The 26,365-nt window shown below is 29.8% G+C and overlaps 1 protein-coding gene and 1 pseudogene across 1 annotated transcript; both read left to right on the forward strand.

The window, feature by feature from the left end:
• The first annotated feature begins 11,199 nt into the window (after positions 1-11,199).
• On the forward strand, positions 11,200-20,813 carry LOC105121853 (phospholipid-transporting ATPase 1-like; annotated as a pseudogene).
• Positions 20,814-24,759: 3,946 nt separating this feature from the next.
• LOC105121854 (probable WRKY transcription factor 70) lies at positions 24,760-26,136 on the forward strand. Its single transcript, XM_011020697.1, has 2 exons — positions 24,760-25,280; positions 25,979-26,136. The coding sequence occupies exons 1-2, from the start codon at positions 24,928-24,930 to the stop codon at positions 26,085-26,087; spliced, it is 462 nt and encodes a 153-aa protein (XP_011018999.1). The 5' UTR covers positions 24,760-24,927; the 3' UTR covers positions 26,088-26,136.
• Positions 26,137-26,365: the final 229 nt, after the last annotated feature.

Here is a 26,365-nt window from a genome sequence, read left to right on the forward strand (position 1 = left end):
GTATGTATTTTTAGTTTACAGTAGTTTGTGGTTGGGGTTTAAGGTTATTGTAATTAAAAAAAATAAACTTTACATTATCGTACTTCAATTCCAAATATTGGCGATTGAAAAATAGAGATGATAGAGACAAAATGGGGGGAAAATTGGAATAGAATTGTTATTGATTACGGTATATAAAATAAAATATAATATAAAAAAGTTTATTATTATATGTTGTTGTAAAATTTATATATTTTAAAAAATAATTAAGTTTTTTTTTATTTTAATTTATATTAAATGTTAAAATTAATAATATTATAATAACTCTAGTTATAAAACTAGAACTAACTTAACAAGTGGATCCAAAACCGGATTAACCTGGGGCATGAATTGATTTTGATTTAAAAAAAAATAAAAAAAAAATAACTTGATTAGAATCTACAAGAGATCTAAGTTAACTCGGTAGGAAATGCAAGTTAAAAATCCACCAACTTATTATTTAAAAAAATGGTTATAGTAAGATTACTTTGATTATTAAAAAAAAAAAGGTCAACCAGGTTGATCTTTTTAACCTATGATTTGAACCTTGCCTCAAGTCAACTTTCAAATCGAGTTTTAAAACTATAATAATAATTATTTTTATTTATATGTTGACTTCGGTCAACCCGTATTGACCTTTCTAACCCATGATTTGCATCTTGCCTTAATCGATCCTCAAATCAAGTTTTTAAATTATAATAATAAAAAAATTTATCCTTATATTGACTCAAGTCAGCCTAAGCTGACCCTCTTGATCCATGACTTAGGCTACCTATTTTTTCCTTACATTAACATGATTCAACAGTCAGCCTCACTCATGACTCAGGTCTTGATCAACTCGACCCCCTCCCCTAGTCTCAATTAGTGAGTTGGGTTTTGCCTTCAATTAATCCCTGAGTTAGGTTTAAAAATTATGATAATAATTATTATTATCTTTACATATCTTAATTAGATAATTTTGAAATTGAGATATTTTTACAATGATATTTTAAAAATAAAAAATAAAAAATATTATTTCTAAAGATATGTTCCTTTTATACCTATTGTTTTAAAAGCACAAATATTGATTCCGAAATTGTCTTAAATAAATATTTATTTTTATGTCTTTATCTTTGTGTTTGTCTCCTTAATCAAATATATTTTTATTTTCATTATCTTCATCCCTTTTATCCCAAGATAGTAACCAAACGATACTTAAATGTATTACTTTTGAGAATTTATAATTTGATAACGTATTAAAAGGTATTTTTTAAAAGTGTTTTTTAATTTAAAATTATTAAAATAATATTTTACAATTTTTTTTAATAATAGTATGTTAAAATTATCAAAAAAACACCTAAAAGCATCAATTTAATGTTTTTAATTAAAAAAACAATTTAAAAGTACTTTAAAAAACAGAAGCTCCTGCAATGCTAAGCTAGCACTGACTTGTTTTAAGCTTGACTCATTTAATTTTTTTAATAAATTAATAAAAAAATTAAATTTAGAATAATGTTTTTTTATTTTTTTTATTTTGAATTTTTTTCAATCAATGCTTTTTTTTAGATTCATTATTCAAGATTAAATTATTTTTTATATCAATGCTTTTTTTTAGATTCATTATTCGAGATTAAATTATTTTTTATTGGGTTGGCTTGTCTTATTCTTATGACACAGTTCAAAGGTTTAGTTGGTTAACTTAACCGACTCAAGGTTTTTTTTTTACTGACTTCTCTCATCTAATTCCATTATTTAATATTGGATTGATTGAGAATTAAACTTCATAATATGTTTCAGTTTGCTTTTTATTAGTTTATCTCAACCTTATGACCCGAGAATAATGCTTAGCGAGTTAACACGAGTTGACTCAAGTTGTTTTTGTGTTCTTTTTTTAATTGATTTTTTTTCAATTTCATCATTCAAAGTTAGGTCAATTGAGAATTGAAATTTATAATTTATTTTGATTTAATTTCTATAGAGTTATCTAAGTCTCTTGACTAAAGTTGCTAATTTGATAGGTTAACTTGGGTTATTGTTTATTTTTTTTATATGAAGTTATCTCAGTCTCATGACCTAGATCATGGTTCCTTCAATATTGAATTTGCTTTTTTATTGGGTTGTCTTGATTTCATGATCTACATCACTAGTTTGGTGAATTAACTCAGTTGACTTGGTTTTTTTTCTTAATTAACTCCCTCTAGTTTCATCTTTAAATATTGGGTTAATTAAGAATTAGATTTGATGATTTATTTTGTTTTACTTTTTATTAAGTTATTCTGACCTCATGACTTGGGAATAATATCTAGCATGTTAACTTGGGTTGATTGATGTTATTTTTGGGTCATTTTTTAATTATTATTTTTTTTAAATTTCATCATTTAATATTGGTTCAGTTAGGGATTGAAACTTTATAATTTGTTCTATTTTAATTTATATGGGGTTAATTTAGTGGGTTTGATAGGTTATCTCGAGTTAAATTGGATTTTCTTTTCAATAAGGTTATTTTAGTCTTGTAACCCAAGTCACAAGTTTGCTCATAGTGACTCATGTCATTTTTTGTGTTCTTTTTTTAATCATATCTTTCAATACTAGGCTAATTAGGAGATGGACTCTATAATTTAAATTTTGATTCGGTTTCTATGAGGTTATCTTAGTCTTATAACCCAGGTCGTAGATTTGGCATGTTAACTCGGGTCTTTTTTAGATCTTTTTTTTTAATTTTATCATTCAATATTGGGTTGACTAGGAATTAGGCTTCATGATTTTTTTTTATTTGCTTTATGTGGGTTATCATAGTCTCATAACCCAAGTTGACACAAGTTGATTCAATACATTATCATCTTAATATTAAAAACAAATGTCTGCTTGAATTTTTTTAGTTAAATTGTATTTTTAGTGGTTGTTTGAGTTGTTGTTAGACCCACTAAGTGAATTGGGTTATATTAAGTCAACATCCGCACAATTTAATTTTTGTTTTCACTAGAAAAAAGCATTAACAACATCTAAATATTTTGTTTTACATTCTATTTTTGTTTATTTGACTCGTAGCATAACACATCTTAATTATCTAGTATAAACTAGATAAAGGTCCATATAATGATGCAGGTTCGTGTTATTTTTTCCATAAAATAATTAGTTCTTGAAAGCATGTTTGAAAGAAAAAGGAAAAATCTAATAACCGAGGTTATATTCCTAACTAGCAAAATAAGTTGGTTTTATTTGAATAAAATAGGGGGGAAAAGGTATTGATAGCTAGCAAACAAAAAATAAAGTCTATGATAACTAAGAAAAAAATTTATCCAAGAGTGGAAAATAATGGTGTTCAATATTTAGCTAATTAAATATGGAAGAATAAAACAAGGTAAAAAATGAACAAAAAACACAATGTGAGTTAACCTAAACTAGCATAAAAAATATGTAATTCAGGAATTAAAGGGTAAGTCAGTCCATATTTACCCATCAAATTTGCATTCTAAATTATGATATCAGGATAATTCAATATAAAAGAAATTATAAAAAAACCACAAAGCTTGTTTTTTTTTTTTTAAAAAAAAGAAAGAAATGTTGAACGACAAAATTAGAAAAATAAATAAGTTAAAAAATAAAAAACAAAAAAAAGGATGCAAACTCCTATTAGCTTTTAAAATCTGTGACTCGAGTCATTAGACTAAAAGTATCATCTATAGAAAAACCGTAAAGCTCATTTCCCAAAAAATGAAACACGGAATGACAAAACCAGAAAAACAAATTACATAAGAAAATCAAAATTAAAAATAACATTAGAAGAATGAGGGTTAAAATAATAAAAAAAATCATAGGACAATAAGGTTTTTTTTTCAAATTAAGGGTTAAATTGTAAGGAATAATAATATTTAAAAAAGGGATAAAAAAATCAAAAGAATCATGACCAAATTATAAAAAATAATATAACATAAATTAAAATTGAATAATAAAATTGAAAACAATAAAACTATACTAGTATAATGAATAGTGATTTGAGTGTGAATGTATAATAGAAAAAGCCTTGTGTTTTAGATTTTTTTTTTACTAAATTATTGACTCGCGCCACGTTGTGAGTCAAATCAAATTTTTCTTGAATGTCAAAAAAATATTCAAATGTTGCATTTTTTTTTTCTAGTGAAAACAAAATTTAAATATTGTGGGGGTTGACATGATGTAACTCAGTTGGCTTTATGAGTCCAAAAGCAATCTATACAACATGTAAAAACATAGTTTGACAAAAAATATTCAAGATAACATCTTTTTTTTTTTTAATATTAAGATAACAACATAATATATTGACTGGGGTCAACTTGGGTGTCAAATCTGCGACCCAGGTTCTCAGACTATAATAACCCCATAAAAAGGAAATCAAAATAAATTATGAAGTATAATTTCTAATTGACCTAATATTAAAGGATGAAATTGAGAAAAGAATGAATTAAAAAGGACCTGAAAAAGTGATATGAGTTAACCTATCAAACGCATGACTCAAGTAATAAGATTAAGATAATCTCATGCAAAGCAAATAGAGACAAATTATAAATTTCTATCTCCAATTAGCCCAATAGTAAAGGATATGATTAAAAAATTAACATAAAAACTATGTAAGTCAATTTGCCAAACTTATAACTTGGGTTATCAGATTAAAATAACCTCATAAAAAAAGACCTAATTTAACCTGGAATAACCTGATAAATTCATGATTTTGATAATGAGACTGAGATAACCACATAGAGAGCAAATCAAAATAAATTATAAAACTCAATTTCTAATCGTCCATGTCAAACCTAATGTTGAAAACAATATCTGTTTCACTTGCTTTTTTAACATTATTATGGTACACTCCATAGTTGTTTATAGAGTGTTTGGAAATGTAGTAGTGGTTGATTTTCAAAGTGTTTTACACTTGAAAATACATCAAAATAATATTTTTTATTTTAAAAAAATTATTTTTGACATTAACAAATTAAAATGATATAAAAACACATAAAAAATATTAATTTGAAAAAAAAATTAAAAAATATTTTTAAAATACAAAAATAAACTGTAATTAAAATTAGTTTTGTTATAAAGGTCAATGGTAAAACTTGTTTTTTTATTGTTTTTAAAAGAATGAAGGCAAGGCTTAATTTTGATGAAATTTGATAATGTTATTCATGGTAGTATGGTGCCATATATTGTATATTTCTCATAAATAATAATAATAATAATAAATTATGTGAATACTATATTTCTCATAAATAATAATAATAATAAATTATGTGAATATTTCATGGGGTTATTCTCTACATCTTGGTGCATATGATTTATATAAGAGAGAACATGTTTTACTAACGCTTTGTTTCTTATTTTAAAATTACTTAAATCATGAGACTACGATGAATGTAAAAATGAGAGCAATTATTAGTTGGTAACACCTTCACCTTGTATAATGTGTCTCTCCTATTCTTTCTGGTGACCAAGTTTTCATTCCTTTTTTAATCATTTTCTATTACTTATTGTATAAGAATATTTAAAACTACATTATATTTACCTAAATGTTTGTATTTTTTGTTTGTATATCTTTTATTGTGGGAGTTGAGTAAACTTTTTTTACCTTTGAGGGAGACATTTATGAAATGAAAGTTATTTTGTTATTTATGTGTCGAAAAATAAGTTTTTTCTTATAAGGTTGAATAATTGTGAACTTTTATAAAAATAAATGGAGTGGGCTATACTTATAATTTAGAGGAAGTGAGTCACTCATTATCTTTGAATGGTAAGTAAGGTATAATTAAATTAATATCAAAGATATTTTTTTGTGTTGTTGGATTATCTCGTTATCTTTAAATGATAAGTGAGGTATACTTAGATTAATATTAATGATATTTTTTCGTGTTGTTGGATTCATCTCGACCTGAGTTTTTAATATAGTCAGGTTATATCAATTTTTTCTTTATTATTTCTTAAACCTGAATTGATCTAGGTTTTAAATTTATCATGTCTTATTTAGTATCCATCAAATACAAAATAAAATAAATTTTTAGCATAATTGAATGCATCTCATATACAAAACAAGAAAAACATTTGTCAAGTCTAATCTTATCCAATCCAATCTAATTAATATCATCCAACATATCATACTACTTAAAGGAGTGGATCGACAACCCCAAAATCGAAGGAGCTTTTCCCATGTATTGTTAAACGTGATAAGAAATTAACCTTGTTGCCATTTTTAGTTAATTTAGAAAATTGGGTGTGGCTTAACTTTCTGAATTCTTTATTTTTTTCATTAATCTTGACTAGTCGTTGAAATTGTTTTGTAGATAGACAACTAACTTTACAACATGATGGATTTTTTTTACCTTTCAAGGAATTTGGTGATTTCTAGAAACCTTCCTATAACCAAACTTATTATAATGACATTAAATTAAACATATCTAAGTATGCTTTGTGTACTCATAAAAAAACCATCTAGATATATATACTTGAATTTGCCAAAACAAATCTAGGGAAGGGAAATAGAAAGAAAATCTCAAATCATTTTCTTTTATGTGTTTTTTTTATAAAAATCCAAATTATAGGAGTTATAGTTCATAATAGGAGTACCTTTTTAACATCTTTCAGTTAGAAAATTTAAATATATTATTCCTAGTTAAAAGAGATTTCATCCTCGTGGTTGAGGAGGTGTACTCTCTTCTCTATCATCATCATTCAAACTCCACGTTCACATTGAAATATAGACTTATAAAAAGGGTTTATCAAACCTTTTATCGTTTTTATTTTTCATTAAGTTAAAATTAGATAGTTATCCTAAAAAAATGAATGTAAAAAAATATTTATGTCATGAAGAATTTTTTTTTTGATAATGTTATTAAATTTGATTTATCGAGTCAATCTTGGAAGCCCCTCACTTGTCTAAGCTAAGTTTCGAATTAAATCATGTAAAAGTTGTGTGGCATGAACAAGTTGACTTGACATGTCAAAAAATAACCTGAATAAGTCAGTAAAAATATGGTTTGAATTTCAAAAATTTCAAGATGATATTTTTTATTTTAAATATTAAGACGACAACATATTAGATTGACTTGAGTTTCACAACTTAACTCGTTAAACCTGCAACTCAGTTCATGGACTTTATTAGGTTTAATAATTTTTTAAAATAATTTTTATTTAATTAATTTTATGATAACAAGAATAAATACTTATAAAATCAAGCATTAACTCAATGTAGATATGTTTGTTTGAAACCACCATAACCCCATAAAAAACAAGCATAAATAAATTATAAAATTCAGTTCTTAATCAACCCAATTGAGTCGTCAAACTATTATCTAGGTTATGGACTCCATTATTTTTCTCAAACAATAAATCACATTCTTTTTAGTGAAATCAAGTAACAACTTAATGACATGATATTTTTTTTTAGATTGAGATAATAACATAAAAAATAAATTAAAACAAATTACCAACCTCGAATTCTAATAAACATAACATTGAAAGATCAAATTTAAAAGTAAAAAATTTGATGAGCAAAGGAAAAAACAAAAGAAAAGAAAGAGCATCAAAGTTGAGATCAATTTAAAAAAAACAAAAACAAAAAGCCCACCATTTTTGGTTTGTTTTGACTTTGGTCCCATTTTTTAAATCTTTTATAGACAATAAAATTAAATATTTGTTTTTGATTTAGTTAATTTAGAAAATTGGGTGTGGCCTAACTTTCTGAATTCTTTATTTTTCTCATTAATCTTGACTAGTCATTGAAATTGTTCTGTAGATAGACAACTAACTTTACCACATGATGGATTTTTTTTACCCTTCAAGGAATTTGATGATTTCTAGAAACCTTCCTATAACCAAACTTATTATAATGACATTAAATTAAACATATCTAAGTATGCTTTGTGTACTCATAAAAAAACCATCTAGATATATATACTTGAATTTGCAAAAACAAATATAGGGAAGGGAAATAGAAAGAAAATCTCAAATCATTTTCTTTTATGTGTTTTTTTTTATAAAAATCCAAATTATAGGAGTTATAGTTCATAATAGGAGTACCTTTTTAATATCTTTCAGTTAGAAAATTTAAATATATTATTCCTAGTTAAAAGAGATTTCATCCTCGTGGTTGAGGAGGTGTACTCTCTTCTCTATCATCATCATTCAAACTCCACGTTCACATTGAAATATAGACTTATAAAAAGGGTTTATCAAACCTTTTATCATTTTTATTTTATATTAAGTTAAAATTAGATAGTTATCCTAAAAAAATGAATGTAAAAAAATATTTATGTCATGAAGAATTTTTTTTTTGATAATGTTATTAAATTTGATTTATCGAGTCAATCTTGGAAGCCCCTCACTTGTCTAAGCTAAGTTTCGAATTAAATCATGTAAAAGTTGTGTGGCATGAACAAGTTGACTTGACATGTCAAAAAATAACCTGAATAAGTCAGTAAAAATATGGTTTGAATTTCAAAAATTTCAAGATGATATTTTTTATTTTAAATATTAAGACGACAACATATTAGATTGACTTGAGTTTCACAACTTAACTCGTTAAACCTGCAACTCAGTTCATGGACTTTATTAGGTTTAATAATTTTTTAAAATAATTTTTATTTAATTAATTTTATGATAACAAGAATAAATACTTATAAAATCAAGCATTAACTCAATGTAGATATGTTTGTTTGAAACCACCATAACCCCATAAAAAACAAGCATAAATAAATTATAAAATTCAGTTCTTAATCAACCCAATTGAGTCGTCAAACTATTATCTAGGTTATGGACTCCATTATTTTTCTCAAACAATAAATCACATTCTTTTTAGTGAAATCAAGTAACAACTTAATGACATGATATTTTTTTTTAGATTGAGATAATAACATAAAAAATAAATTAAAACAAATTACCAACCTCGAATTCTAATAAACATAACATTGAAAGATCAAATTTAAAAGAAAAAAATTTGATGAGCAAAGGAAAAAAGAAAAGAAAAGAAAGAGCATCAAAGTTGAGATCAATTTAAAAAAAACAAAAACAAAAAGCCCACCATTTTTGGTTTGTTTTGACTTTGGTCCCATTTTTTAAATCTTTTGTAGACAATAAAATTAAATATTTGTTTTTAAAATTGAGTATCAACATAATATTATAATTCTTTTTTAAGACTGCACTGAGCATATAAGAAATACATCAAAACAAATAATAAAAAAATAAATTTTTAAAGAAAAAAAAGACTAAAAAAAGCATAACATTATGTTAAATAAAAATGTTTTGCCTAAAGAGTAGTTAGTGATTATTTGATAACTTTATCTTTTAATATAAGAATGCAAGAAATAAATTTCTTATATATGGATTAGTCTAGGTAATAAAAAAAGGTATTAGATCTCAAAAATAACAATTTTTTAGAAAAATATATTAAGTCAATTAAATAATTGGCAAGTTAAGTAGAAAAATCAGCTCTACTTGTTTTAAAATTTTAAATTTTAGGCTCATTTTCCAATTTGTTTCTATGAGTTTAATTGCTTATGATTTATCCCTGAATATGTGATATATAATCATTTTTCAATGTATCACTTTGTCATTTATTTCTATACAAACTAACAAAAAAACTCCTCACAATAAAATTAGATACAAGATAATTTAGTTTTAGATAAATAAATATGAGAAAAATAATATCTTCTCAATCAATAATATTGGATATAGACATGCGATATGAAAGCATTTATATTAGATGAAATGATAACATATATTAGATTGATAGATTATTTCAAAATAAAGAAATTAAAAGTAATTAAGCTTATAATAAAGAAATATTGAATATTTAGTATAAAACAAGTTTCATTGCCTATGCTATGAGTTTTTATTTTAGTTAGTGAATGATATTTTTTAAATTTTAATTTTTTATAAATTAAAATTTATAAATTGAGAACACTTTACATATTATCATATGCCAAAAAAGTAAAAAACAAATCGAATTATTTACAAGATTGTTTTTATATTCTCATTAATAACTAAAAAGCATTTATATTAAATATTACAACTTTTCTATTAAATAAAAAAAAAACATAACCATTACCCTCTTAACCCAAACTCAGATCTCCAACAAAAAAAAAATAAAAAAAATACCCAAATTAAATTGAGTTAAGAAAATCAACTTGCCAAGGGATGGCCAATTATTTTACACTATTACTGGAGACCAAGATTTTTCTTTAACCAGTAGACTTAACAACCGCGACCAGAACTCTCACCAAACATGTCAACTGATTTCAATCAGTTCACGTAAAATTTTTAATTTTGTAATTTATTTAAAATTTAATGTAACACATAATTTATTAAAATAATTAATTTAACTTGTTTTCATATTTAATTACATTAAATTAATCCTAAAAAAACAATAATATTTATAATTAATTTATTATTAATTTAACAAATCTTAAATTCAAGATAAATCTTAAATAATAATTTCATTTTAACTAAAACAAATATAAATTAAATATAAAACTAATATATTTAATGTCAATGTAATATGCTTGCTTGCTTATAGAACTGGAAAGTATAAGAGTGATAGGGTAGTAACAAATTTTAAAGAAGAAAACATTCTAAAATGCCTGAAGATTAAAATGAGTTGAGTTTTTGGTGTTTAAATAATAATTTCACATCAATTAAACCAAATATAAATTAAATATAAAACTAATATATTTAATATCAATATAATATGTTTATCTTTCTTATAAAACCAAAAAAATACTAGGGTGGCAGGGTAGTACCAAATTAAAAAAAAAGAAAGCATTTTAAGATATTTGAATATTAAAATAAATTCGAGTTTTTGGTGTTTTTAAAGAAAAAAAAGTGATTAATAAGTTTTTTAAAAAGAAAAAAAAAGTTATAAATACTAGTTTTTAGAGAGTTATAACCATATCTATTTGTATTTTTTAATTTATAAAAAGTTTAAATTTCATGGTATATCATATTTTTAATGTAATATGGTAAGTTATTATATTTTTTTTTAAAGTGTTATATTTAATTGTTACTATTCTAAATTGCAGTAACTATATTATTATATTAGTATGTTTAGAAATAAAAATATTTAATAAATGTTGTGTTGATAGGATAAAACTATGTTATTTTAATTTTTATTTAAATAAAGTTATTCTATCAAAATTTTTAGATTATAGTGTTAATTTTTTTTGAAAAACTGTTCTCTCCCTCTCTTTTTTTATCGTTTCACCATCATCGAGCACCCCTGCCCTTTTGAATTTCCTCTTTCTTCCCTTCTCTCTCTTTAAAATCAAACAACAAATCATTTATTGTGTAATAAAAGAAAGATAGATCCAATCCGGTTCCGTAAAAGACAACCTCTGTGTTTATCCTGTTCCTGCTTCTCTGTTGATTGTCCATCTTCACCATCATTTCGTTTTCAGAGCGTTCATCACCTTCGTTTCTCTAATCCCGAGACGATAAAGCCACTCTTTCTCTTCCTTGCTCTGTCGTTCTGGTAACTCTTTTTCCTCTTTTTTTTTTTATTAATCAAATTTTGTTGTTTGTTAGTTGTAACAATTGAGATTCTTTTTTCGATAATAACTGGCGTTTCTTTTGTTTGTCTTTTGTGGTCTCAGTTTTGGCTTATGTAAGAGGAAAATAAATCTCTGGAGATTTGTTGGTACTATCTGGATCGTTCAGGGATTTGTCGTCATTGAATTAAATTACAGGTTTTGTTTTTGTTTTTGTTTTTTTTATTGTTCTTTTTTGAAAACACCATTTGCAGTTCGGAGCTATTTACAACTCTGAAACTCAATTTCTTGGTGAGAGAGACAACAAAAGAAACAAGGGCTTGTTGCTGTAAAAAAGATTGAAACTTTTGAATAGGTTTTAGATGTTCGAGGTAGATGAATAATTTGTTTGTTTTGTGTGTTAATGGGGTTTGCCAAGTTTGGAAGTAAAGGGCTGTTTTGATTGGGTTTCGATAAGGGATTTGTGTTGTTAATGGTAAAGCGGGCAAATTTTTTTATTTGATTCTCCAATGCGGTCATTGGAGGATTATTTATGACTTCTGGCTGGCCACTGCTTTTATCTTTGGATAATTCTCCTGTATCGGAGCAGCCATTGCCTCATCATTCTGGTAGTTTTAGTGCTTTGGGGGTGTTACGCCGGGATGGTTCTTTCAATACTTCTATCCTCCATCTTGCTCAAGGAGAGCCATTTGAGGTAGATTGTTCAGAGAAGGACGAAGGCAGGGCACACTTTTTTGGTGATACTAGATTCCGTAGTGTGAATCCAGTTGGAGAAAGTGTTGATTTGGTTGTGAATACAAAGAGGTTCTATTCTCTCAGGTCTGAGTTCTTTGAGGAAGCTCCATTGGAATGCCCCAAACAACGTAGCAAACACCTTGTATGGTGGGGTGCAACTGCTAGTGAAATGCTACATAACAACAATAACACAACCTTTTCAACTGGCTTTGAGATTTCTAGGGACTGTGGTAACTTGGGCAAGCCTAAGGGGAGGAGCCGCAGGAGAAGTGTGCAATTTGATGATGTGTTGTGCGAAGAAGATGCTCGGTTCATCTACATTAATGATCCGAGGAGAACCAATGACCAGTATGAATTCACAGGCAATGAGATCCAAACCAGCAAGTATACCTTGATCACCTTCTTGCCGAAGAATATTTTCATTCAGTTCCATCGGGTTGCTTATTTGTATTTCCTGGCAATTGCTGCTCTCAATCAACTTCCTCCTCTTGCAGTTTTTGGGAGAACAGTGTCCCTATTCCCTCTCTTGTTTGTTCTTTGTGTCACGGCGATCAAAGATGGATACGAGGATTGGAGAAGGCACAGATCAGATCGCAATGAGAATAACAGAGAGGCTCTAGTTCTGCAATGTGGTCAGTTTAGATCGAAGAAATGGAAAAATATACGAGCTGGTGAAGTTGTGAAGATCTGCACTGATGAGACAATTCCTTGTGACATGGTTTTGTTAGGGACAAGTGATCCTAGTGGTGTTGCGTACATACAAACAATGAATTTAGATGGCGAGTCGAACTTGAAGACTAGGTATGCGAGGCAGGAAACGTCCTTAGCAGTATTGGAAGGTGGTGCAATTTCAGGGCTTATAAGATGCGAGCAACCCAATAGGAATATTTACGAGTTCACAGCCAACATGGAGTTCAATGGGCAAAAGTTTTCCCTTAGCCAATCTAACATTGTTTTGCGTGGATGTCAGCTGAAGAACACTGGTTGTATAATAGGTGTTGTGGTGTATGCTGGCCAGGAAACAAAAGCAATGTTGAATAGTGCCGCTTCTCCTTCCAAAAGAAGCAAACTGGAAACTTACATGAATCGGGAGACGCTATGGTTGTCTATTTTTCTGTTCATAATGTGTCTGGTTGTTGCGGTGGGAATGGGTCTCTGGCTTGCACGATATGAGGACCAGCTTGATTATTTACCTTATTACAGAAAGAGATACTTCACGCCCGGGAAGGATTATGGGAAAAGATACAAATTTTATGGGATTCCTATGGAGATTTTTTTCTCATTTTTGAGTTCTATCATAGTCTTTCAGATAATGATTCCCATATCTCTTTATATTACAATGGAGCTGGTTCGTATAGGGCAGTCCTATTTCATGATTGGAGACAGGCACATGTTTGATAGTAGTTCTGGCTCGAGGTTTCAGTGCAGATCCTTGAACATAAATGAGGATCTGGGTCAGATACGCCATGTTTTTTCAGACAAGACAGGGACACTTACTCAGAACAAAATGGAATTCCGAAGAGCAAGTGTAAATGGGAAAAATTATGGAGGCTCCTCGCTAACTGCTGAGCAATTGCTGGAAGAGAACATTTCAGGTAGTAAACCCTGCTCTACTTGGTTATCAGCTTCAATTCAGGATAGATTTTGTTGTAGTCTTGCTTCTTAAATCATGTATTAAGCCTTGGGATGTGTTGCACTCATCAGCAGTTGCAACATTGACATATTGCACTCACAGTGTATTATATTTCTGTTTTATTTTATGGATTGCTGTCAGGTCTTTCAAATTCACCTCCTTTTTCCACTATTTATAAGAACATGCATGTTGGTAAATGTACTGCTTAGTCTGAAGCTTTTACTGCTTATTTTGATCTATGCATTATTTGCATTTATCATGCTTGTCAAAGATAATTGTGTAAATAATGTGTACTGTTCAGTTCGTTTGTGATTACTATAGATTTCATCATTGTAAAGCATGCTAGGATTTCATTATATATGACATTCCATTTTCCTTGACTGTTTACAGCTGCAACTACACAAAAGAGATGGAAACTTAAATCTACAACTACTGTTGATTCTTAGCTCTTGAAATTGCTGCACAAAGACTTAGTTGGAGATGAAAGGATTGTTGCACATGAGTTTTTCCTTGCACTAGCTGCATGCAACACCGTGATCCCAGTCCGTACTCATGATGGATTTTCTAGTTGCACAGACAGTCAAATTTTTGAGGATGTAGAAACTATTGACTATCAGGGTGAATCTCCTGATGAGCAAGCTTTAGTTGCTGCCGCCTCTGGTTATGGTTATACTCTCTTCGAGCGAACAACTGGACATATAGTAATTGATGTTAATGGTGAGAAACTAAGGTACAAATCTCTCCAGTCCACACTTCATTCTCTAGCTATCATGCTTTATTTGCTTTTCTGAAGTTCCAAATTTAAACAATCTCTTTGATGTCATTTGAAGATACTTTTTATTTCTTATCAATGGAAGAAGTGGTAATAAATAGATCTTATGTGAAATTCAGGTTGGGTGTTTTGGGCATGCATGAATTTGATAGCATGCGGAAACGAATGTCTGTTGTAATCAGATATCCTAATGATGCTGTAAAAGTGCTGGTCAAAGGTGCTGATTCTTCAGTGTTGAGTATTTTAGCAAAAGACTCAGGGAAGGATGATCATGCAAGGCGTTCAGCAACATACAGTCATTTGACGGAATATTCATCACAAGGTTTACGCACACTTGTTATTTCTGCCAGGGATCTTACAGAGGAAGAACTTGAGCTGTGGCAATGCAGGTTTGATGATGCAAGCACTTCTTTGACTGATAGAGCAGCAAGGCTACGCCAAACAGCAGCTCTCATAGAGTGCGACTTGAATTTACTTGGTGCAACTGCAATTGAAGTCAAGCTACAAGAAGGTGTGCCGGAAGCCATTGAGTCCCTACGGCACCCAGGGATCAAGGTCTGGGTTCTGACTGGTGATAAGCAAGAGACGGCAATGTCTATTGGCCTCTCTTGCAAACTCCTGACACCAGATATGGAGCAAATTATTATAAATGGCAATTCAGAGAATGACTGCAGAAAACTTTTGTCTGATGCTAAGGCCAAGTGTGGTTTAAATTTATCAAACAAAGGAAGCCAATATTTGAAATGCAATGCTGAAATGGACTACCTTCAGAGGCCAGAAAGGAAGGAGGAAGTACCACTAGCTCTCATAATTGATGGGAACAGTTTGGTATACATTTTGGAAAAAGAACTCGAGTCAGAGGTGAGAATCATTTTCCTATGTTTTACACAACATATGGATTTGATTTTATACTGCACTTTCTAATTCCTGGCATTTGATACTTTGAGTTCCATCTTATTTGGAGCACACATAGCCTTGTTGGTTCAAATTTGATATATTATCAATAATCAGTTCTTTTATGATCTCTCTACAGCTTTTTGACATCGCAACTTATTGTAAGGTTGTGCTTTGCTGTCGTGTTGCGCCGTTACAGAAGGCAGGGATTGTTGATCTAATCAAGAGCCGAACAGATGATATGACATTGGCTATTGGTGATGGTGAGTTATTTCTAAGAATTTTTATTTTGTAAGAAAATTGTTTGGGCTTGCTTGGAAAGCTGAGCATGGTGTCCTTTGTCATGGAAGGAATGATATTTAGTAGTTTCTGTCCATCTCCTAGTATAGGGCAAGCTCTATTTGGTTTTGTCAACTTGATTATTTGTTAGCTTTTAGTTTTGAAATATAATTTTTTTCTTGTAATGGTTTGGTTCAGTTTATTTTATGCATTACTATTTTCATCTACAAACATCTATTGTTTCAAATAAAATAAAAAATACATTCACCTAGAAGCTCTGCATGTTTTGTGAAGCCCACATTCTTAGAATAACAGATGGGGGAAATGCCCAGTCATTTAAGATCTGGATCGGGTTTTTTTTTTTAAGCTCTTTTTTTTCCCCGATTATGTAACTGCAAACACTTGGCATATAAAGTAAAATAAAAACACCTACATCTAGTGAGTGTCCATTTTATTTGCAACCCAAAACTTTAAAATAACAGGCAAGGGTAATGCTCCATCATTTAACATCTGGCTTTGGCTTGGTTTGTCTCCCCTATTCAGTGTGTGGTGCTTAAATTAAATGTTATATACATCCTGTCACCTTGCACTGCAACCAGGCTCACTCCTTAGTCAGTTTTTGTGCCATATTGTGAAATATCATATGTATATGGTTTGTCTCATTTTTTTTCACTTGATATTGTACATGATTAATAGTATATACACTTGTGTTATAGTAAGTATTGTTGTATAGATTTTTATATCCCTTTGATAGGCAGTAGTAGATTCTTCTATTGACAAACATAAAGAATAGTGCTTTAATCAACTTTCTTCTTCATTTTCAGTTAGTCTAATGCCTGATGAGGGAATAAGGAAATATAAAGGGTAATTGGATGCATGACTGGAAAGTCACAAAAGCTACTATGCTTGGTTGCTAGTTTCATATACTAAAACTTATTTAATCACTTTTTAGGTATTTGATGTTAAACAATAGAAAATTCATCAGCTCTGAAGGAAATAAACGTAATTATACTAAGACTATAAAGTACATAGCCTTTGTAAGGTTTTTTTTTTTAATAAAAAAAACTGCCTCTCCTTATCATAACTATTTTAATGCTTTGATCACCAAATGGTCCTTCGAGGTAGTCAAGAGATTCTGAGGTATTAAATGTACTTGTGATGGTTCTAATTAGCTGTGATCTTTTGGGCCAAAAACCCCTAGACTACGAGGCTAAGGAAGTAGACATGCAAATATTTGATGTCAAATCCACTTGCCTGAATGCTTTGACTACACTTAATATCTTGTATGGTAACAATAGACTACCTGCACATGTTGGTCATTTCTTAATCCCATCCTTTATTTTCTTGAGTTAGATCTTAGGCCCTCTATTGCTCGCTACATTGCCTGCATCTACAATATTCATCATTATTTTTTGTAGGAAAATATTGTGACATTAGGTTATAATGTTTGTGTCATCTTAGCTAGGTTTCCATGTTAGGGAAAACTACCTCTTTGTGATGCAACTCCAGTTTTGATGGCAATTAATATATGCATGAGACAATTGTTTGTCTCATACTGAAAATGTACAATTGATAGAGATGACAGGAGTCTATTGAGGTCACCACTCTTCATCTCAGGTATGGTTGGAGGCCATATTTAGGTTAAAATGCCTTCTCCTAAAAAACATTTAGTGTATTTTATAGGATAACAAGGTATGTAAAACAGAAACAACTGACTATGAACTGATATAGTTTAGTATTTTCGTTGTCAGTGCAGCTAGTTATTGTCCCCGTTCAGTTTTGTTTGGTATTTTATAAAATTCTGTTTCTTGAAAAAAAAAATTAAGATGAAATTATTCAGAGCTAAATCGAAAAACTCACTCCTACTTCAGCTGGTATCAATGGTTGAGTTTTTATGTCACTGAGCTATTTGTGCCCTTTAATTTGGATGCACAAGCAAATCAATATCCTTATACTCTTTCTGAATATTGGCATTTCGTAGGAGCTAATGATGTTTCAATGATCCAAATGGCGGATGTTGGTGTTGGAATATGTGGTCAGGAAGGGCGTCAAGCAGTTATGGCATCAGATTTTGCCATGGGAGAGTTTCAGTTCCTGAAAAGACTACTTTTGGTACACGGACACTGGAATTATCAACGCATTGGTTATTTGATTCTCTACAACTTCTACCGCAATGCTGTTTTTGTATTGATGTTATTCTGGTACACCTGAGTCCTTGGCACTTTATATCTTTGATTTCTTTCTGTTTGATGTTTGTTGATGAGATAGGTTTCTGTTCCTGGATTTAAATCATGCAATGGCTTAGAGTCAGACGTGCATTATACAATTAATCCTAAAATACTTACAACCTATGAGCAACGAGACACTTTACATGGCCATTTGTTATTTCCTTGCCATTTTTTTGAGTTCACTTTGCATGGTCTGAAAAAAATTTGAGTTGGGGTCTATTATTTGTTTATCCATAACTTTCTCCCTCCACTCGCTCCAACTTTAAGTTCATTGGCTGGGCCATGTTCAATTTAGAACTCCATTTTTGGTGAGGGTGGAGTGTAGCTTTCTTTGCTTTTCATTACCACTTCTAAAGTTTATGTTGAAAGTCACTTGCTGTCTGGGCTATGTCCATTTGTTTTTCAAGTCCTTGTGTAGAATTTACTTTGAAAAGATGTCTGTTATGGATTAAATTCTAAACTACAAACTTTCTTTATCTTTAAAATTCAAGTATCATCTCTTGTTTTCTTCGAATTGTATACCATGCACAATTACTTGAAGTTTTGGTCCTAAGTCACGATGCGCTTTCTGTTTTCGGCATCTGTAGGTATATATTGTTCACAGCTTTTTCAACAACGTCAGCATTGACAGATTGGAGTAGTGTTCTTTATTCCGTTATCTATACTTCTGTGCCTACCATTGTTGTTGGTATTCTGGACAAGGACTTGAGCCATCGGACACTGTTACAGTATCCAAAACTTTATGGTGTGGGGTATAGACACGAGGCTTACAATATACGCCTATTCTGGATCATGATGACTGATACACTATGGCAGAGTCTTATTCTCTTTGGCATACCCATCTTCATTTATAAGGAAAGCACAATTGATATATGGAGCTTAGGCAATTTGTGGACAGTAGCAGTTGTTATCCTTGTCAATATACACCTGGCAATGGATGTTCAACGTTGGGTTTCTATTACTCATCTTGCTGTTTGGGGTTCAGTGATCGTTGCATTTGCTTGTGTGGTAGTATTGGATTCTATACCTATCTTCCCTAATTATGGGTTAGTATTATTGGTGTCCATGACAATATTTAGTGTGTTTTAATATGGGCTTTATTCAGATAAGCTAATGCATGCCATTTTCCTTTGCCAGGACCATTTACCATCTGACAAAGTCGCCTACCTATTGGCTCACCATTTCTCTCATAATAGTTAGTGCACTGCTCCCTCGTTTTCTATTGAAGCTTGTACATCATCATTTTTGGCCTTCAGACATTCAGATAGCAAGAGAAGCTGAGATACTGTGAAGAGGAACTGATTATTGGGGATCAAAACCTGCTGGAAGTTCCAGCTGAGATGTAAATTACTTCATAGAAACGCACACTTGAAGATAGCTTTCATCAAGTTATCCATTGTCTGGCTTTCCTGTAGCTGGAAGCTGTAAAGTTCAATGGTAAGGTATGTTTGATTTAATTAGTCGTGGTAAAAATGGTATAAATGATCTCATGGTACATTAATTTAATTTTGATTTTCCTTAAAAAAAATGCTTTGGGAAACATCAGAAATCATCCTTGTTGATGTATTGGGAATGGAGTTGAGCTCTTGCTGCCTTGTAAATTTGGAAGATATGGAAACGAGTGTTGTAGTAACCTCATGCTTCACCTTATCAGGTGTGTGTTCATTCAAAAACATTTGTAAGGGTAATGTTCATATCAAAGTTGAAGGGACATTAATCTGATAGGTTCCCTATGACATTTGCCAGCCTTGTAGTGTTGTTAGGTTGCTTTCTGGTTTGAAGTGGAGTGGCTTTACCTTCAAGTAACCTGCATAAGAAGCTGACAACTATTAGGAGTTTGTTTTCTAATGTTTTGAAGAAAAAACATGTTGTGAACTTTCCAACTCGGGTTCCACCGAATCTGTATAACCCTTTAAATGATGGCACGGGCATCAGTGTCGTGCTGGTGGCCTAAATCTTGGGGAGAAGTGCATAATCCACGTTGTTTTGAGCTTTGAAAAACTGATTAATTTTGGAAGTTATTGTAAGGCTTTATAAATGTTATTGGAATGACAGATTTTAAGGTCTAGATCAACCAGTTGCAAATAAGAGAACAGCAATGCTTTTATGTCAAGTTACTGCTATGGTTATAAATGATGTAAACTGTTGTTGTGGGTCATGATTTTTGTTGAGGTTGTAATTATGGGATCCATAAGAGATGCTACAACAGACATGTAATGAATATGCCTCTTTTTTTTTTTTGTAATTGACATATGTTTTTTTATTTGTTGTGTAAGTTGGTTTTTGTTGTCTTCTTGATGTTCTTCTGTTCTTTGTCCTCAGATGAGTTGCACAAGTTCTTTTCACCATCATTGAAACCGGTCATGCATTTGACAAGAAAGCAGCAAAACTATGTCATGGATAGAAAGGGAAGGCAGGATGGGTTGCTATGATCGGCTGGCACAAACAGTAACATTTCCATGATTTGATAGAGGGAAAACAGTTGTAAACGGCCTTTAGAGGATGGAGCTCAGGCAACTAAGTTGATTTTCATAGCAATGGTGTCAGCTGAAGTGAAATTGCTGGGAGGCAGTCAGAATTTGGAGATGATATCACAATGATGAGGGTCTATGGCCGAAAGAGGAGAAGGGAGATAAAGATCAATACAAGAGCATGGAGAGAAAGAAATGATGTATATAACAGTTCCATGTAGAGGGCAGGCTTGGCAGTTTCTTCAGCACATTTGACCTAATGGAATGAGAAAAAGAAAGTGTTACCATGTTTTCCTTCAACTCTCCTTGCTGCTCTATCCATTTCTTTTACAGTTGAAAAATTTTGACCAATCCCTTTTACATTGAGGCCAAGACAGGACTTTCTTTTGCTCTTCCCTAAAGCGATACAGGGATGGTGGAGATTTAGAGTGGAAATAATTTACTCGCAAATGATAGCTTATGAACGCGAATAACATAAAGATATAGATTTATTCATTATTTTAGAGGTAGAGTTAAATATAAAGTAAAAACATAAAAATCATTTATAAAAAAAAAATTAGAAGAAAAAAAATAAGCAATACTTAAGCATAGCAAGCTAGATAAGTATATATAACCCATTTAGAAAGTCCCACACACGAGGCTTTAAATATTTTTAAATCCTAATAAAGTGGATAATTATGAAGTTTAATTATAAAATAATAGAATGTTGAAAAACAAAATATAATAAAAATTAAATAAATATAAAAACGATTATAAAAAAAACTCAAGTAAACCTAGGCTATTCTTTAAAACCCATAATTTAAGTGATGAAACCAAGATAAACAAACAAAAAAATTAAAAAAAATTACAGAGCCTAATATAAAAAACTCCAACCTTGAAAGATGAAACTAAAAATAATAATAATCCCTAATCAATCTGATATTAAAGAATAAAATAAAATGTATCAATTTTAAAAATTTATCAAAGTAAATTTAACAAAGAATGATAAATAAAAAGAACTGAGATAATTTGGATCATTTTTAAAATTAATAAAAAATTCTATAGAAAATAAATAAATAAATAAAACAAAGATCAATATCTGATTGAATATATGTTGAAGTTTGAAACTAAAAAAAGATTATCTTTAAAAAAAACAAGTAAATCCTGGTGAACCTCCTAAACCTGGGAAAATTCTTAAAACTCGCAACTCGTGAAATCCTAAATTGAGACTAAATCAAGAAGCTCAATTCTCAACCAAATTAATATTGAAGGATAAAATTAAAAAATATCAATTAAAAAAATTATCAAAGTATAGTTAGGGTAGAAAAACCTATAATAGTAGAGTTTGTATTAAAAGATCAATTTTTAATAAGTTTGAAATTGATTATTACAAAGAGTTAGAAAAGGTGATTGAATTGTTATATCACTACGACTATAATATAGTCTTTTTTATTCAAATATTATTGGCATTATATCACTGATAAATGAATCATAATAGATCCCCACCATGATTTGGTCTAAATTAATACAAATATTAGGCCTTGCAACGTTGAAATTGGCTTTATTACATACATATTCTTTCCTTTAGAAAGGATCATTTTAAGGTTAATTGATTATCTATAGTGAAAATCAAACCTAGTAGTTATGTTCAAGTTGTCTAGGATGGTAAAGATGAAGTAGCTACTAGAGATAATGTCTTTAAACTTGATGAGTTAGTTAATATATATTGAGTTACTGAGAATATTTTTGTTGATGCTGACGTTGATGGGTTAATTAATATATTAAAAGCAATGAATATATGGAAGTTGGTGAAAATGATGGTATTGACGAGTTTTAATTTAATGAAGAAAATTATAATAGACATGACGATGATGGAATAAAAGACAATTTCTGATTAAAAAGATTTCAAACTGATCTTAAACATAAAACATCAACATGTAATAAAATTGAATTTAATATAATCTTTATGGTTCTTTCTTACAATGAACTATTGTGAACACTAATGAAACACTTATTGTTGTGATTTTATTATTATGTTATTTAACAAAAATGATGTTTCTGTATTATGATTTTACTGTATTTATAGTTTTGATAGATAGGAAACACAAAAATACAAGAAAAAAATAAAATGTTTTATATTGATGATATTATCGACAAAATATAATATACCAATAGAATTATTGACAAACTAAATCTATTGGAAGGTTCCATAGAATATAAAAAAAAAAATTATGGGATATATAGTTAAAGAGGTAAGTTCATCTATAAGCACATTCTAAGCCTATCTATGAGTTGGGGTGAATCTCATGTTGATTCCTATACGAGCGCTATAGACCTATCCTCCAGTTGAACAAGTTAGGATAGTGCAGGCCCGTCCACAAGTTAGGTGATTATCTCACAAGCTAGTGAATCGCATATGAAGTTTAGAACTTGCTAAATTATGTTATTTTTCTAAATGTTTTATTGATTGTGTTATTTTTTTAATTATTCTTATTATGTTAATGTAAAAAAAAAACTCTTTTTTTAACTAGGATTTTTTTTTTCTTATGAAATGTGTTGATTTTTTTAATTTTATTGGGTAGATGAATTGTATTTGGTGTTTTTGAATTATAATTATTTTTACATTGTTTTTTGTGACAGAGAGTTAAGAGACTAGAAAAAAATTCCCTGATTATTTATTTTAGTGAGTCTCATGTCTCACAAGCTAGTGAATCGCATATGAAGTTTAGAACTTGCTAAATTATGTTATTTTTCTAAATGTTTTATTGATTGTGTTATTTTTTTAATTATTCTTATTATGTTAATGTAAAAAAAAAAACTATTTTTTTAACTAGGATATTTATATTTTTTTTCTTGGTAAACTACTATATTTATAAAAATAATTAGAAAAATAATAGTTTGAGAAGTTGCAAAGTAACATCATCTGAATAATTATTTTTTCTCAAATGGTTGCACAACTATAACTGATTTGCACTACCAGAAGTAAAGTAAAGCGTACTATGAAAATTTTGTTGAATTGGTTACGCTAGTCCCTTATTTATTATTTATTATTTTTTTATTTTTTTAAATGGTTATAATGTATTAATATTAAAAATAAAAATAAAAAATTATTTAATATAATTTTAAATAAAAAATACTTTAAAAAATAATAATCACCGTACTTTTAAATAATATGCTACTCTGAGTAGTGGAACCCATATATTATTATTATTCGGTTGTGATTTTCATTACTCCTAAACTTTTTTTTTCGGTTGTGATTTTCATTACTCCTAAACTCTATTTTTCTAAAAAAAAAAATTAATTGTTATAGTTTGTTAAAAAAGTTTTCCTCTGTGACGGTCTAAAAACGGAACTCCCACTCCACGGGGTTACATTGCTGTACCCTTCATCGAAAATGATGCTGATCCACTGCACTTCATCACTGCCCACCCATTCTTATCCATACCTTAAAATAATAGTGACTTGAGCACTATTATATCACCATGAACCAAAGACCGAGGAGACATAACGAATAAGTTGTTGTCGTATTCTCAGATAGCCTAATTTCCTCAAATGCCCTCTTCTTCTACTAACACATTGTAATTAATTAAAAGGTTAATCTAACATTAAAAAAGGCTATTTTTGTATATATATTATTATGATTCAGAGATTTATTTAAATCCTAAAAATATATTATTTATGATATTATGACACAAAAAATATAATTTTTTTATGATTACATTAATTCAGCATGATAATTCACTGAATAAACCTAATTTTTATAAGTATAAATTGATATTAAAATATTTGTTATTAAATCTAAAAAATAAGTAAAATGTCATTCCAAGATGTTTGCTCTCTTTATTAACTTTAACTTTTATTAATTTTCTTAAATATGACAAGTCAATATAAAGTGTGTGTTCAATGAATGTTGATTTTTTAAAAAATATTAATTTAAGAAAAGGGGGGGTTATTATTGGTATTTTAGTGCATTCAAAAAGGTCACTAGCCCCACTTGAAAATTTTTCCACGAGAGTGACGCAGTGCTCAGTGACATCACAAGGTGACATGAGGAAACAATCGTAAGCATCTAGTAATTCCTCACGCGCTCCCTGTATGACGTGTAGAAAAGACAAGGGTATTATGCTGATATAACCCCTTTAGATTCAACGTATTCAGCTCTATTCAAGAGCGTGCATTCAAGCGCGCGGGGGATTGTAAAATAAAATGGATGTGGAATTTTCCTGCAAGGTTCCTTCAATCTTCCTTGCATTTGCCTCAGCAAAAAGAAATGAACTTCCCCTACATAAAGGGATCACCTGAGCTCCGTTTGTGGTTTACCACTAAGCCTTAGGAGAAGAGAGATCGGTTCTTGACACCCACCCACGCACCCCACCCCACCCCGGCTGAAAAAAAAACAAAAAGAAAAGAAAAGGAAAAGAAAAGAGAGAGAAAGATGGAGTCTTCTTGGCCTGAGAATTTACCCTCACATAGAAAGAAGGTAATCGATGAGCTACTTAGAGGTCAAGAAATTGCAAAACAACTTAAACTTGTAATGAGAAAATCCACAGGGGATGATGGGTCTATGTCTGCTGAGAATCTTGTCAGGGAAATCATGAATTCTTTCAATAGTACTCTTTCTATATTGAATGGAGGTGGGTATGATGACGATGTCTCTCAAACTACAGCGCCTACAAAAGTGTGTTCACCTCTTTGGGATGGCCGCAAGTCACCAGAGGATTCCGGGGAGAGTAGCAAGAGTACTGCCGCTGTGAAGGTTAAGGACAGGAGAGGATGCTACAAGAGAAGGTAATCTCAACACACACACACACACACACACAGTGTTTTATTTACCAAGTAGAGCTTAGTAGAAAACAACTAAGAATAAGTTTAAATGATAATCTGGCCCCTTTATCTGGGTTCAAGAGTCTCTGGTTCCAATCTTTTCTTTCCATTTTTTTTTTTAAATTAGAATGAAAGCAATTTAGTTTCAAGCTTGAGGATCCTTATGTTTTCTGGGTTAGAAAGATTTTAGACACCTATTAGCCTCCTTAAGGAAAAAAAAGAAGAAAAAGATGTCGATCGATACGGTAGATGGGATAGTTTAACCCTTGATGTGCTGTGTCGCTTGTAATTATAGTACTTCTTTTAGATTAAAGTCCCATTGTTCTTGCTTAAAGAAAAGAAAAGAAAAAAAAAAAAAAGACAAGTTGATAGTTAGGACAACACGAAACTAAGATGGCATCTCTGCTTTTGAGGGGACAATATATTGGTTCTATTTGTTATTCTTAAAAGAAAAAGGTAGTTGCATATTTTTATTTAATTATTTTACAACTTGTAAGAATAAATAATATACTAAAAAACTAAGGTAAGTAATCGGTTCCCTATATAAAAAAGCAATGATCTCTGCACTACGATGAATCTTTTCAACTACAATTTTTTTATTTTTTGTTTGGTGCTGCATCGACCTAACTATGAAATTGGATCTACTTATTAATTTCCTGCAGAAAAAGCTCTCACTCATGGACAAATGAGACCTCCACTCTAACCGACGATGGCCATGCTTGGAGAAAATATGGACAGAAAATGATCCTTAATGCCAAATATCCGAGGTAATATTATTACTGGTACAGAATCAACACATTAATTAATTAATTAATTAATCTCAATTATTGTTCATATTTTCCTCAACACATTAATTAATTAATTAATTAATGTCAATTATTGTTCATATTTTCCAGTATATATATATATATATATATTAATCCTTGCTATATATATATATATATATATATTTATCCTTGTTATGAATTATTAAATTCTGAAAGATATTCCAATTCACGTCCTAGTTTGAGTTAAGTCCAATTAAAAGTTATTTTTACGTTCCAAACATT

Source organism: Populus euphratica, unplaced genomic scaffold, assembly GCF_000495115.2.
Source record: "Populus euphratica unplaced genomic scaffold, PopEup_1.0 scaffold46.1, whole genome shotgun sequence".
NCBI classification, from domain to species: domain Eukaryota; kingdom Viridiplantae; phylum Streptophyta; class Magnoliopsida; order Malpighiales; family Salicaceae; genus Populus; species Populus euphratica.